The 12,032-nt window shown below is 41.8% G+C and overlaps 1 protein-coding gene across 2 annotated transcripts in view; it reads left to right on the plus strand.

The window, feature by feature from the left end:
* Nucleotides 1-12,032, plus strand: part of LOC124270538 (protein mono-ADP-ribosyltransferase PARP14-like) — a 72,732-nt gene that overhangs the window by 39,454 nt on the left and 21,246 nt on the right. For both annotated transcript variants that reach the window (XM_046705559.1, XM_046705558.1), the window contains exons 10-11: nt 703-788; nt 2,519-2,746. In XM_046705559.1, the coding sequence (XP_046561515.1) occupies nt 703-788; nt 2,519-2,746 (314 nt within the window). The remainder of the gene's footprint in view (nt 1-702; nt 789-2,518; nt 2,747-12,032) is intronic.

A 12,032-nucleotide genomic window follows, 5' to 3' on the forward strand; every position in this document is an offset into this window, starting at 1 on the left:
AAATACGAATATATGCATTATTAAAGTGCATCATTGAACACTAGCATGTGCTCTTTACACTCTTTGACACACTCTTCGGGGTTTTTAAGAACTTGATGATCATTTTTTAAAGCTTCCAAACTAAGAAGAGGTTAGCATAGAAACACTAAGTGTTTAATGTTCTTAGATGCCAAGCTGATACCTTGGTGGGATCAGTTGCGTTACTGTCAGCAGATTTTCAGTATGCATTCTCAATCTTTCTCCATGCTAGAAATGGTATATCATGAGTTCAGATCACAGGGAAAATCGGCGTGTAGCCAGGGTAATCTTTAAGGGAAACAACCACCTGCAATGAATACACAATACTATTTAGAAAGTACTAAAAAGTACTTGAATCTGTTCTTTACTAAGAAAGTGTAATCCCAATTATAACATATGTTACAACCATCAGTAAATTTCATGTAAATTAAAATAATTATATAATTACCTTTTCATACAAACTTTTAAACATATCTTCTAGTATCTGCATATATTAATTGTCAATAGAGTGATTTACTAAGATGTTTGGTGTATTTCATGAAAATATTTCAGCCTGTACGACTGCCGTAAATCTATATATTTTTTGTCTTGGCCTGGTTGAAAGATAGCAAGTGGCCTTAGTTCTGTCACCAAGGATAGTTGTGTCTACTTCAGGTATGCTAAACTGAGTCTGTTTTTCTTCAGGTGGTGGCACTGGCTATCAAACAAGTCAAGGAAAGGACTTACTGCCCAAGATCACTATTGTTTCAGGAGAACTAGCAAAACAAAAGGTAAGATGTTAGAAAGCTGATTTACAAGTTGGATCATTAATGATATCACTATTAAGAAATCTTTGCCTAGCTCCCAGTTGGTGATAGTTCTTGTTCTCAATTATATCAGACAAAAATGTAAGATTAGTCCAAGGTTAAGGTCACTGTTTAGGTTATTGCAAACATTTGTATCCTTGTCAGTTTCTAAGGCATGCATTTGGACATTTACATGTTTCTTAACTAAACTTACTACAGTGGAAGCTGTCTAAACCAGCACTGGTTGGGACTGAATAAATAATCCGGTTTTGACAGTGTGCTGGAATGTAGAGCTGACATGGTTACCTACGACTAGAACTAAACCAGTTTTATCACTCTCATATACATTGTTGTATAAGGTGGCTCTCTCAATTTCTCTCTCAACGCACTAATTACATGTACAAGTACACCCATACTGAACTAAGATTAGATTATCTTTGTCAGCAACCATGTAGTTTCAACACAGGATTACTGACTCCTTGCTTGCGGATTAGACAACGCTGATTACTGTATAAACACATATTTGGGCAGCTCATTTCATGCCGAGATCCGGAAATGACAGCTGCCGGGGTTGCAGAGCTTTTAAATGATGATAAATGTACTAGCCATGGGCGGGACTGAGATTTTATGCCGACGTTGACAACTTGCCGCATTGGACAGATGCCGGTTTTGACAACTTCCACTGTATACCAAATATCAGTATCATTTTCATTGGAGGTGAATATTTGTAAAATTTACTAGTATTTCATATTCTCTTCAATTGACATTAGGGAATATGCTACAATGAACTAATTTTGGTACAAAGCTCTTTTCGTGTAACATATTCTATAAAGTACCGTATATTACAGCAGATAAATATATATGTATACAATTCATTTTCTGTCAACTATACTTCATTTCGAGGCGTGAGTAGATGCATTGTCATTGTGGTTGCTGTGAATAATGCAGACCGAAGTTATAATTATCGGTAAATACCAGTTGTCTTGTGGTCTGCTGCGATTAGGACCCCATTGCATTGGATGGGCTTATGTAAGAAACATACCATTTTGATACTGATTTAAGGGTCAATTTAGGGGATCTGCTTATCTATGAGATTGGCTTATCTACAGTAATATATGGTATTCATTTTTCATAAAGTTTAGTGTAAGTATTATTGCAGGCATTTATAAAGCAGGGTTATGTCATTGGCAGCTTCTGACAGATGGATACTTGTATAGACAGGAGTAAAATAAATGTTTGCATGTATTTGTGCACATCTGAACTTATGAGTCTTGGTTTAGTGCATATCTATCAAAGGTCAAGGTCATCATTGAAGATATTGCAAAATATTGTTGCACTTTAACTTGTACCATCCAGAGCCTCAGGTAATTGTTGGATCTTACGTAGTTGTCATACTTGACCATGCTCTTGAAGTACATATTATGATTTGGAAACACCTTTTGAAAGAGAAAAAGTCATCTGTGAATCATATACACAATAAATCATAATTAACCACATATGTTGTACAGGGAAACCTTTACGAAAAGTTTTGAGTTCATGAACTACACAGTTTTTCTGAAAAAAAATGAAATACATGTACACAATGTTTAAGTTTAATTTTGAATGTTATTGGAGTCACCTTATGTAGAACATTGAAAGATTTGGCAATTATTTTATGAAATTTGTTTCTGTTTCAACCGAATTCAGAAACTTATCATATAGTAATTATTTTGCAGGTGGATGTAATTGTGAATTCAACCAATACAGGTCTCACACTCAGTATGGGTTCAGTTTCCAAATCAATACTTCTGGCTGGTGGAGAATTGCTTCAAAGTGAATGCAGAGACTATCTTAAACATAATTCTTTGAAATCTGGTGGATTTGTTGTCACTCATGGAGGGAAACTGAAGTGCAGTCATGTTTATCATGCCTGCTTGCCCATCTTCTCAAAAGAAGCACCTGCGGTCAGTAATTTTATGCTTTGAATTTATATGTATTAAAATTCATTCTCTGTTGTATTGTCAAGTCATACATGGAATGGGTGTTTTAGTTTTAGTTGGAAATTAGTTCAAAATAGAGTTGGAGTAGTAGTATGGACAACGGGGGGTACAAGATCAATTCTGACAGAAGCCATTGTAAAGCTTTATTTATCAAATAAAGCTTTTGCCAGACCCTTATCTGTTTCCGCTATTGTGCATACCACTTTTTGCTTGCCCCAAAACTTCCTGGTCACTATTACCGCGAGCCAACACTTCCTGGTCAACCTATATCATGTTGATCTCGGCAAAACAATTTAATGTGAATCGCCTATGATTTCTTCGGTTTTCGTAATGGAGGTTTGTTGGGCTTGTTGTATTCCTTGGTTTATGTACTTGTTTTCCTCGTCTTCACTGACGGTGCTTTTACAAGACTTGGTTCGAATCTCTTGTTTCATTTTGTGATATTTTGCGAGATCAGAGAGAACCAAACAAAATTCTTCCTCTGAGATTTTACTGTCCGTGAGTGCGTTGGAAATATGATCGGCTATTGTGTTTAACTTTGCTTCGGCTAGAATTCTAATTTCGTCGTGTTTCAATGCTTTACAGTGCAATTTGCGAGATACAAACTTAAACACCAACCCTGACACTCCAGCTGTTATTTCAATGCCTAGCACAATAGGTGCGGCTACGATGGTGGACAACAACCCGACACCTACCGTGCCTAATCCCATACTGGTTGCCATAAGGGTGGTATCAGCCCCATCCATGATATTGAAAACCCTATGGTATTTCTTACATAATGCTTTCCGTATGTCGCGATCTTGTTCTAGTTGATGTTTAATGTCGCATAACTGTCTCAAACGAAACCCGTCTACAGTTTCCAGTGTTTTTGCTACATCTTCTACATCTGGGTACAGCCCCATCCTGTGTTTGCGTATTATATATACTGTAAGCCATTAAAAACGCAATTTGACATTGATACTTTCTTTACTCACACCAATTTCAACATATATAAACCTAACTGGCAGATATGTTTTAAGTGAACATCTGTGAATAATTTCATCTGAAAATGTCCAGTCAACAACAACATCAGTGACGCAACAACGACATCACACAAAGGAGGGGTCACTTGCAGTCAATATCGTGTGTGTCCACCGTGCGCTGCAAGACATGCTCGCAGTCTTTGGGGCATTGAAAGACACACATTTCTCAGGAACAGCTGTTGGATGGTCTGTAGCCGCTGATGGTCTGTGGTCTGATCATGACACCCCCCCCTCCAAAACGATCATGTTCAAGGACACAGTTTGGCGCAAGTCTTTCTCCTTTACGTTGATAAATCTGTGGACGTCCATCTGCAAAGGATAAGTTAAACCTGGATTCATCTGACAAAATGACATCTGGCCATGTCCTGTTGCCAAGATTGGCCCCATTTGCTGCCCATCGCTGTCTGGCAAGTCTGTGGCGATGCAATACGGTTTGACCACGGTCAGGGTGACGACACCGGATGTTGAAGGCAGCAAGGCGTCCTTGCACCTTTTGGGCGCTGAAATGACGTTGACTTGTCCCAATTGTCCTCCTTGCCTCATCATCAGCTGTTTGGAACCGATTTCGCAAGTGTGAAACTCGGATATTGTGGTTTGTCGTGCTGTTATCACAGGTGGTGCACCAGGTCGCGGACGATCAGCAACACTTCCGGTAGCCCAAAAACGTTGTCTGAGTCGACTTACAGTGGATGGATGCACATTAAAGTGCCTGGCAATCATCACATCTGAAGCACCTTGGCTGACCATACCGATAACCTGATTCCTTTCGTCAAGTGTGGCATTTTCTCAAAGTTATTGAGTTCCACAATTCCTTTGTGCTTTAACAGGGCCTGTGTGCAGGTAATGCATGTGCACAATGTGTTTCATGAATGTTGTTGTGTTTACGAGAAATGTCAAAGGTTCAGTTTTAAGTATCTAAGTTCATGTGAGAGGAATGCTCCGGGACTCGAACCGAAATGGGACGGGATAACAGCCTTTTATCCCTACATCCCCTGTATCGCAGGCAAAAATCTTCAATAGAACTTTTGTGAGTTTCAGAACAACAAATACCAATTGCGTTTTTAATGGCTTACGGTATATTATAAGATAAAATTTAATTGTTTTTTTGTAAATTTCTTATTAATGTATTTGAGACTTATAAGGTTTAGATTATCGTAGAGGAAAATAGGTGAGATTTTAATAGGTAAATCTTGGACTATACGAAACCCATGGAGGGTTTTTGAGGGGGGTGTAACTCTCAGTAAGGGTTCTGATCCCAGTTGTATGACGATACGACCACGTGCGGCTGTTTGCATGGCATCTCAATGTATTGTCAACCCAGGTAAAAGTTGTCGGCCTGAACCCCCCTTCAGAGGGTCTGAGAAAGACTTCTATGAAGAGTGTGGTGCCTGGTTTCATATTTATATAACGCATTAATTCGTAATCGGGTAAGTTGACCTTTAATTTTGAAGACGCGGGTGAAAATAATATGTTTCTCGGGCCAAATGGTGTTTGGAGAACTCTTACATAATCAGCATCCCAAATGAAAGACGTGAGAAGGGCACCGTTGTTCTTAATTTCGGTGACATACCTATTTTTGTCTAAAGAGATGTAAGGTGCGGTGAGGGTTATGTTGATAAATCATTCGGGCTCTCTAAAGTCTGCTAACGACACCCGCTCGTACACGTTGTCTTTCAAGTGTAGGATGTACAAGGTGTTTTCCTCACCATGCAGATCGAATACCTCCGTGTCTCCTAGATCGCCAAGCGTGATGTTGGGATGACGACTGTTCATTGTCTATATAAAATAGTTTCCAATTGTTTTTCTGATAATTTCTCAGATCTGCACTTCAACCCCATGAAATGTATGTTGTCGGATAGGAAAGTTTTGGTGAGTGATATCGTGTCTTTCACGGTCACGGTGACTCCCTGCAGACTGGGGTGGGGAATCGATGTTCACCCTCACGTAAACAGAGCAAACGTTGAATTGTTGTTTGGTCCACTGGAAATCCTTTCACAATTTCGACTGGTGATGATGGTTCACCAGGTAGACTTGGATGATCAGCGTGGAATTCTCCGGTATATTTTCTAGGGTGTTGGTCACGCTGTCGAATTCAGATACTATTTGCAATCCAACGTTTTGCGTCCCAGGTTTGCTCGAGATTATGCGAGTGAGTACATCAAGACGCGACAAGGCTTCGATGACCACGGTGCGTCTCACTGCTGGGACGTAAGCCACGAGCAGGGTTCCGTTGTTCACGACTTTGTTTAGGCAGTGGTCTTTGTTTTCCATGAACACGTAGAGAGAGCCGAGCATGATGTTGAGAAACTAGTCGACTCGAGATTGTGTTAAAATCCATTTGTTGTCGTCAGTGAAAACGAGGGCATACTGCTTGTTTCGAACGACAACCGTGGCTCCATGTCATTTAAGTCGAACAGCTTGCTGCCGACCGCTGGGTATAGCATCCATTCATCCTCGTCGTTGGCGGACTAGGTTGTATCGAGTGTTACTGACAGCTCTTGAGGTATCGAGACAGCGGGGACTTCGACACGTTTGTAAATATTGTTTTTCAGTTGCAAAGCATACAGTTTGCTGTCTATTCCTTTTTCGTCGAATCCGCGAGTGTCCACGAGGTCGAAAACCGATATATTAACGCATTTTTTCAATCGCATTCCGGAACCTTTGGCGCTAGTCATTATCGTATGTGCAGCGTCACGCTGAGGTATCCTATATTCACAGGATTATGTTTTATATCTAAAACAGATACCTTTAATTCTGAAATGGTACCTCGCATTAATTTCTTGTACTGCCGCGATGAAAATGATTCGGTTCTGCCGTTGTTGTACTTTTCCGTTTTCACCGGTACGGCTCTCAGCAGCATGGAAGGGCGTTCACCTTGAATGTTGCCCGTCGTGCTCAACTGATCGAGATGAATGCACAGTTTACGGTATGGGACTAGGTCGGGTAATTTCATGCTGGTCACGGTGGTTTTTGGTGGAATGTCGGTTATTTGGTTGCGGACATTGTTGACGAACAGCCTTTTGTTTTTGACATTGATGTTGGTCCATCGCGGGTAGTAGGTGATGTCGCAGAGTGCGACTTCGAGTTGGCCGGACATGTGATCGATCCCGTGCATCAGTTGAACGGACTCACCGCTCGTTATTCCTGGAAGTGTCACGTACATATTAAAGTATATATACCCATTATATAATAATTTTAAAATGTACAAACCAGGAGTGTTTTACCCTAAAATGGATATTGATTTCACGAACATGAAGACCATGGTCGATGCGGATGGTTGACATTTCAGAGCACAGTTTATCGATGTGTTTAAAGATTACAGGGTTTCGGTGACGAATGTGAAAAGCTTGGTTAAAAAACCCGATGCAGTTCTGGCAGAATCAATTCAATTTTGTCATGTGGTGCACTACGACGGGGTGCGGTGTGACGTTGAGCAACACTCGGCGTGGTCCGCTGAGTCAGTCTGTGTTTATGTTTCACGTGGACTACCAGATCAGGCGTATCCTCAAAGAAATCAGCACTCCGCTTCCACTGGACAAAGCATGGGATGCAGTAAACAATCTGTACGATCGACGGGCATACGAAAGAATTTGCAACGAATTCGAAATGGATCCAAACACGGATTGGCATTTGCCGGGTCCGAACCACAGTTTGGGTATGCTATATGATGGCGTGCGATCCTTGAAAGAAGTCAGTGATGATTTACTGAAACCAGATTTACTACGTCAGGACTTTGCTTTGTCGAGTAATGAATGGCGAGATTATCGTATGAACTTTAAAGGTGGAGTTGCTTTCACCGTCCAGAAAGTGGAGCAGCCCAAAGACTCTGTGGACGATTGGAAAATGTTCATGCTGGATTCGAAAGGGTTCACTTGTGCCGGCACAGAACGCTTGAGCGATGTACGTGTGGGCGCTGCTGGGAGCGCAGACGCAAACGCGGTCCGACATTGTGGGTAAAGGGACGGCTTACGACACGCAGAAACAGTTCATGTCAAACATTCAGGATGCTATCAACGCTCCAGTTGATCTACCGAGTGCTTTCCAACGCTACCAAAACGTGTTGGAATACGCCCGGTCGAAAGTCGACTGCATGATCGGAGTGGGATTGTACATGGCCCCAAGCGACATGCAACTGAGAATCCATAAAGTGGTGGGTTACAACAACGAAATAGTCATCGCCACCACCGATCAAAAGTTGGGTATCAACCCGGATATCAATGTCTTAAACGTCACACCCACAGTGAATACCGGTGAAACAGGTATAGTGGCGTCATCCCCGGAGCCAAGGGTTCGACCAGCACCCCCACAGCCCCTTTCACCACACAAGGTGGCTGCAAATAAAGAACACCTCAATCATAAAACAGCACTAGTGGTTGGTGGGATCGCGGTTGGTTTTTGCCTCATTTGGTTAAAAATTCCTTAGCGGCCACGTACACCAGACCGGCCACGGCGATGTTGAAAGCCCACAGGTTTTGACTGAGCCACGTGACCGTTTTCAACAGCGTGCTCAGCAACCACGAGACGATGCTACCCAAGATTCCCGGAGGGCTTTGGCGGCTTTACCAGCGAGTTTAGCCAGGGCTTCCCCAAGTTTTTTTATCCAATCTCTGACACCACTGCTTGGTGATGGTGTTGGTATGCCACTGCCGCCAGTCAGCGATACGACGAGGGTTCATATGATGAAGCTCAATGCCGTAAGAACGTTGGCGATGGTGATCCCTTGCTCTCGGAACAAAATTCGGATCCTGTCGGCCAACGTGGTGTCTTCATTCAGGACTCGATCGATGGTTTTCCGCACATAGCTGATCTGGGATCGGAGCTGTTCTCGATTCGAGGAAGCTGATTCCAATCGGGTCCGTCTCTCGTCTTGCAAGTCGCGCAACCGTTTTTCAGTGATGGTTTTCAGAGACTCGTCGTCTTGGACCTGACTGAGTTTTATTTTATCGAAAGCGATGTGCTCATCATTTTCGTTCAGTTTCCCCATATTGTTCACGAGTTCTCCACGAACATTTCGCAATGCCCTGTCTAGCCCTCGCAGTTCTCGAACAGGAAAATTGAAACCCGGCAAAGGCTCGTTCAAGTACGTGTCTAACAGTTTTTTTATGCTGCCCGACATTTCTTTGGCGTCTCTGGCATTGCTGAGCTTCCTGATGTTTTGTAGATCACGAACTACTTTGGGTGGAAGTTGTTTGGGTCATGCACCGCCATAATCTTGCATGTTTAATTCATCGCGGATCAGTTGCCCACCATGACAACTGGCTAGCGTAGACAAGGCAAGCGGTTTTCTCGTGTGTTTGCTCATGAGATCGATCTCTGGATGAGCTTTCAATCGCAGCTTCACTTCGTTACCAATTTTGAACTTGGAATAGTCTCGTCCCAACGGTTCGACGTAATTATTATCTCGCCTCAGTGTGTTGTAATATTCGTCTACGGTCTGCTTTAAAAGTTCATTGCTAACGGTGTCGCCCATGAATGAGGTGTCTTCATCATAATCCCCATCATCGAGCGCACCAGCACCCAAACTTGCTGTATATGTATATAACAATGTCATACGGAAGAAAGTTAGATCCTTTCCGAAGATAAAGAGAGCCTCTCGGCGTCAAAGCCGTGCGTCAGTCGGTGACCATCACCAATATTCCAAGCAAGATAGATCAAAACCAATCGCTGTTGGTTCGATTCCCCAACCTGGGCGAGAATGATCTTATCATTCCCGGCACGGTTCGACTGGCGTTTAACATCACGTTGACTTCCGACAATGACAAACGCGAGCTCGTGCGGAATATCGGTCATGACATCATCAAGAAAACCATCATCAAAATCAGCGGCAACGAGGTGTTGAGCATCGACGATAGCGACATGTTTTTCTGTTAACGACGTGTATCAAACTCGATTGCGCGTCTGGTATGGCATCTCACAAGACCAGCTCGACAAAATCCCGGCTGACGAAAAAGCCATCGCTGAAGCGTACGGGAACCGTTTTTTCGTGCCGCAACATGCACAATAATATAACGGGATGAACTCTATTTATTGAATACTATTATTTAACCCAAAGAAATATATCCTAGCATTGTGTAATAGTTTTTATGTAAAAAATATATAATCAACACTAAGGTTATACGGACCATCATGAACATGGTAAGCACGTGACATGGAACGAGGCGGTAATCAGTTTGTGATTGTTGAATGGGGTAAAATAAGCAAGCCAGTTTGTTGCTACAATAAATATGATATTTAGAGAAGCAAAATATATTATGCATTTTCTGTCAACTACACTTCGTTTCGATCCGTGAGTAGACACAATATATATGACAGTGAATTCTTTGAATAATGCGATTAGGACCCCATCGCGGGGGATCGACTTACAGTATATGAGGAGGACAGTGACACGGAATTTGATGGGTTTACGGCCGATGACTTGTGAAAATCTCAGAACTCTCTTGCAGAAATGTCAGTGTTTATTGTTAGTGGACTATTTTTCTTATTGTCATATATATATAGATGAAATATGGACACTTAAATAATATATTTTGAAACAAAAGTTGACTTCAGTTTTTATTTACCGATGGTACTTTTTCTCTTGGGTTCACATTTCCATACTCACCGATTTCACAAAATGGCGTCTCGTTGTTGATGCAAGCAGTGATCGTCGGGATATAAAAAGGAACACAAACACATGTTGCCACAATACGCCGGTAATCTTTATTATGTAATATTCTCACCAACACTTACGCTGTATATCCACTTTCCAAATGGCGTCTCGTTGTTGATGCAAGCAGTGATCGTCAAAAAAAAGGTAAACAAACACCGGAAATCTTTATTATGTAATATTCTCGTAATGGTGTCTCGTCGTTGATGGAACATACTTACCGGGTACTCTGGTCTCGGTTGGCCGCGACCCATCGCGGGGGGTCGGCCTATCCATGAGAGATATGATTTTGACACTGATTTTGAGGGTCAAGTTTGGGGGTCGGCTTATCCATGGGGTCGGGTTATAGACGGTCATATACGGTAAGTTACACACGATGGGGATTTCAAAAATCGACATTTAATATAAAACCATATCAACATTATATAACTAACATAAAAACAACATAACCAAGTGACCAGGAAGTGTTGGCTCGCGGTCATAGTCACCAGGAAGTTTTGGGGCGAGCAAAAAATGGTATGCACAATAGCGGAAACAGATAAGGGTCTGGCAAAAGCTTTATTTGATAAATAAAGCTTTACAATTGCTCTTTGTCAGAATTGATCTCATACCCCCCATTGTCTATACTACTGGAGTTGTTGCTCATTGTTTGTCAACAGTGGACTGATTATCAGTGTGTGTTTGTTGGTATCAGGCCTATAACCTGCTTATGACAGGTTATTTAGAAACATGCACAAATGTGCAATATTGTGATGTGTGCCCATCTGCATGCCAATTAACACAATGTTAAACATGCATATACACTATTAATTGTTCAGCACATTGCAATGTCACATGATCAATACTGTTACTTAATTAATAATATATAATTATATATATATGTGTGTTTAACATTGCGTCTTTGAGCAATGTTTATTCCAAGACACAATATCCGTCTGCTTACTTACGACTCTACATGACAATGGTAAATCCAGCTTACCACCCTTTCCTGTCGAAGGTCATGGTCTTCAAGACTGTCACAATCTTCTGTTTGGGATTGATTTCTTCTGGAATGTTCTTGCCACATAAATCACAGACTAACACTGCCAGACATTGTTCCTGTAGTTTCAGCTCAAAACAAACATCCCCTACTTTTTTTTAATAGTATACTTATATAAGGTCATTCTCTTCCCACAGAGGTTACTCCTGTCATATCTTCCTACGTAACCTCTGTTCTAATATGGCCCTTTCATGGTGTGAGCGATCAAGATTCATGATTGGAGGCAATCAGATTTAGTTGTGCAATCAGCGACGTTGTTTCAAAAGTGATCATTCGCAAGGCCTCGGTAATTTCCGTATGCTTCGAGAAAACTAAACCTCTTTCTCTGCGCAATGCGCAAACGTTTCTTCTAAACAGAACTCACTCATGTTATGGCGGATCAGTGGGGTCACCATCGCCCCCGTTGCCAACGGACAAGCTAGCCATTAAACGTCTTGTGTGTAACATCAACACAAGTCCCCACATTTGCTTGTGTTAGTCAAGTTGAATCTAAGTCGATGTAACACGTGTTCTGATTGGATAGAAAGAAGGGAGATAATTCGT

The sequence above is a fragment of the Haliotis rubra genome, unplaced genomic scaffold (genome assembly GCF_003918875.1).
Source record: "Haliotis rubra isolate DU_JTF1 unplaced genomic scaffold, ASM391887v1 Scf1524, whole genome shotgun sequence".
In the NCBI taxonomy this organism is placed as follows: Eukaryota; Metazoa; Mollusca; class Gastropoda; order Lepetellida; family Haliotidae; genus Haliotis; species Haliotis rubra.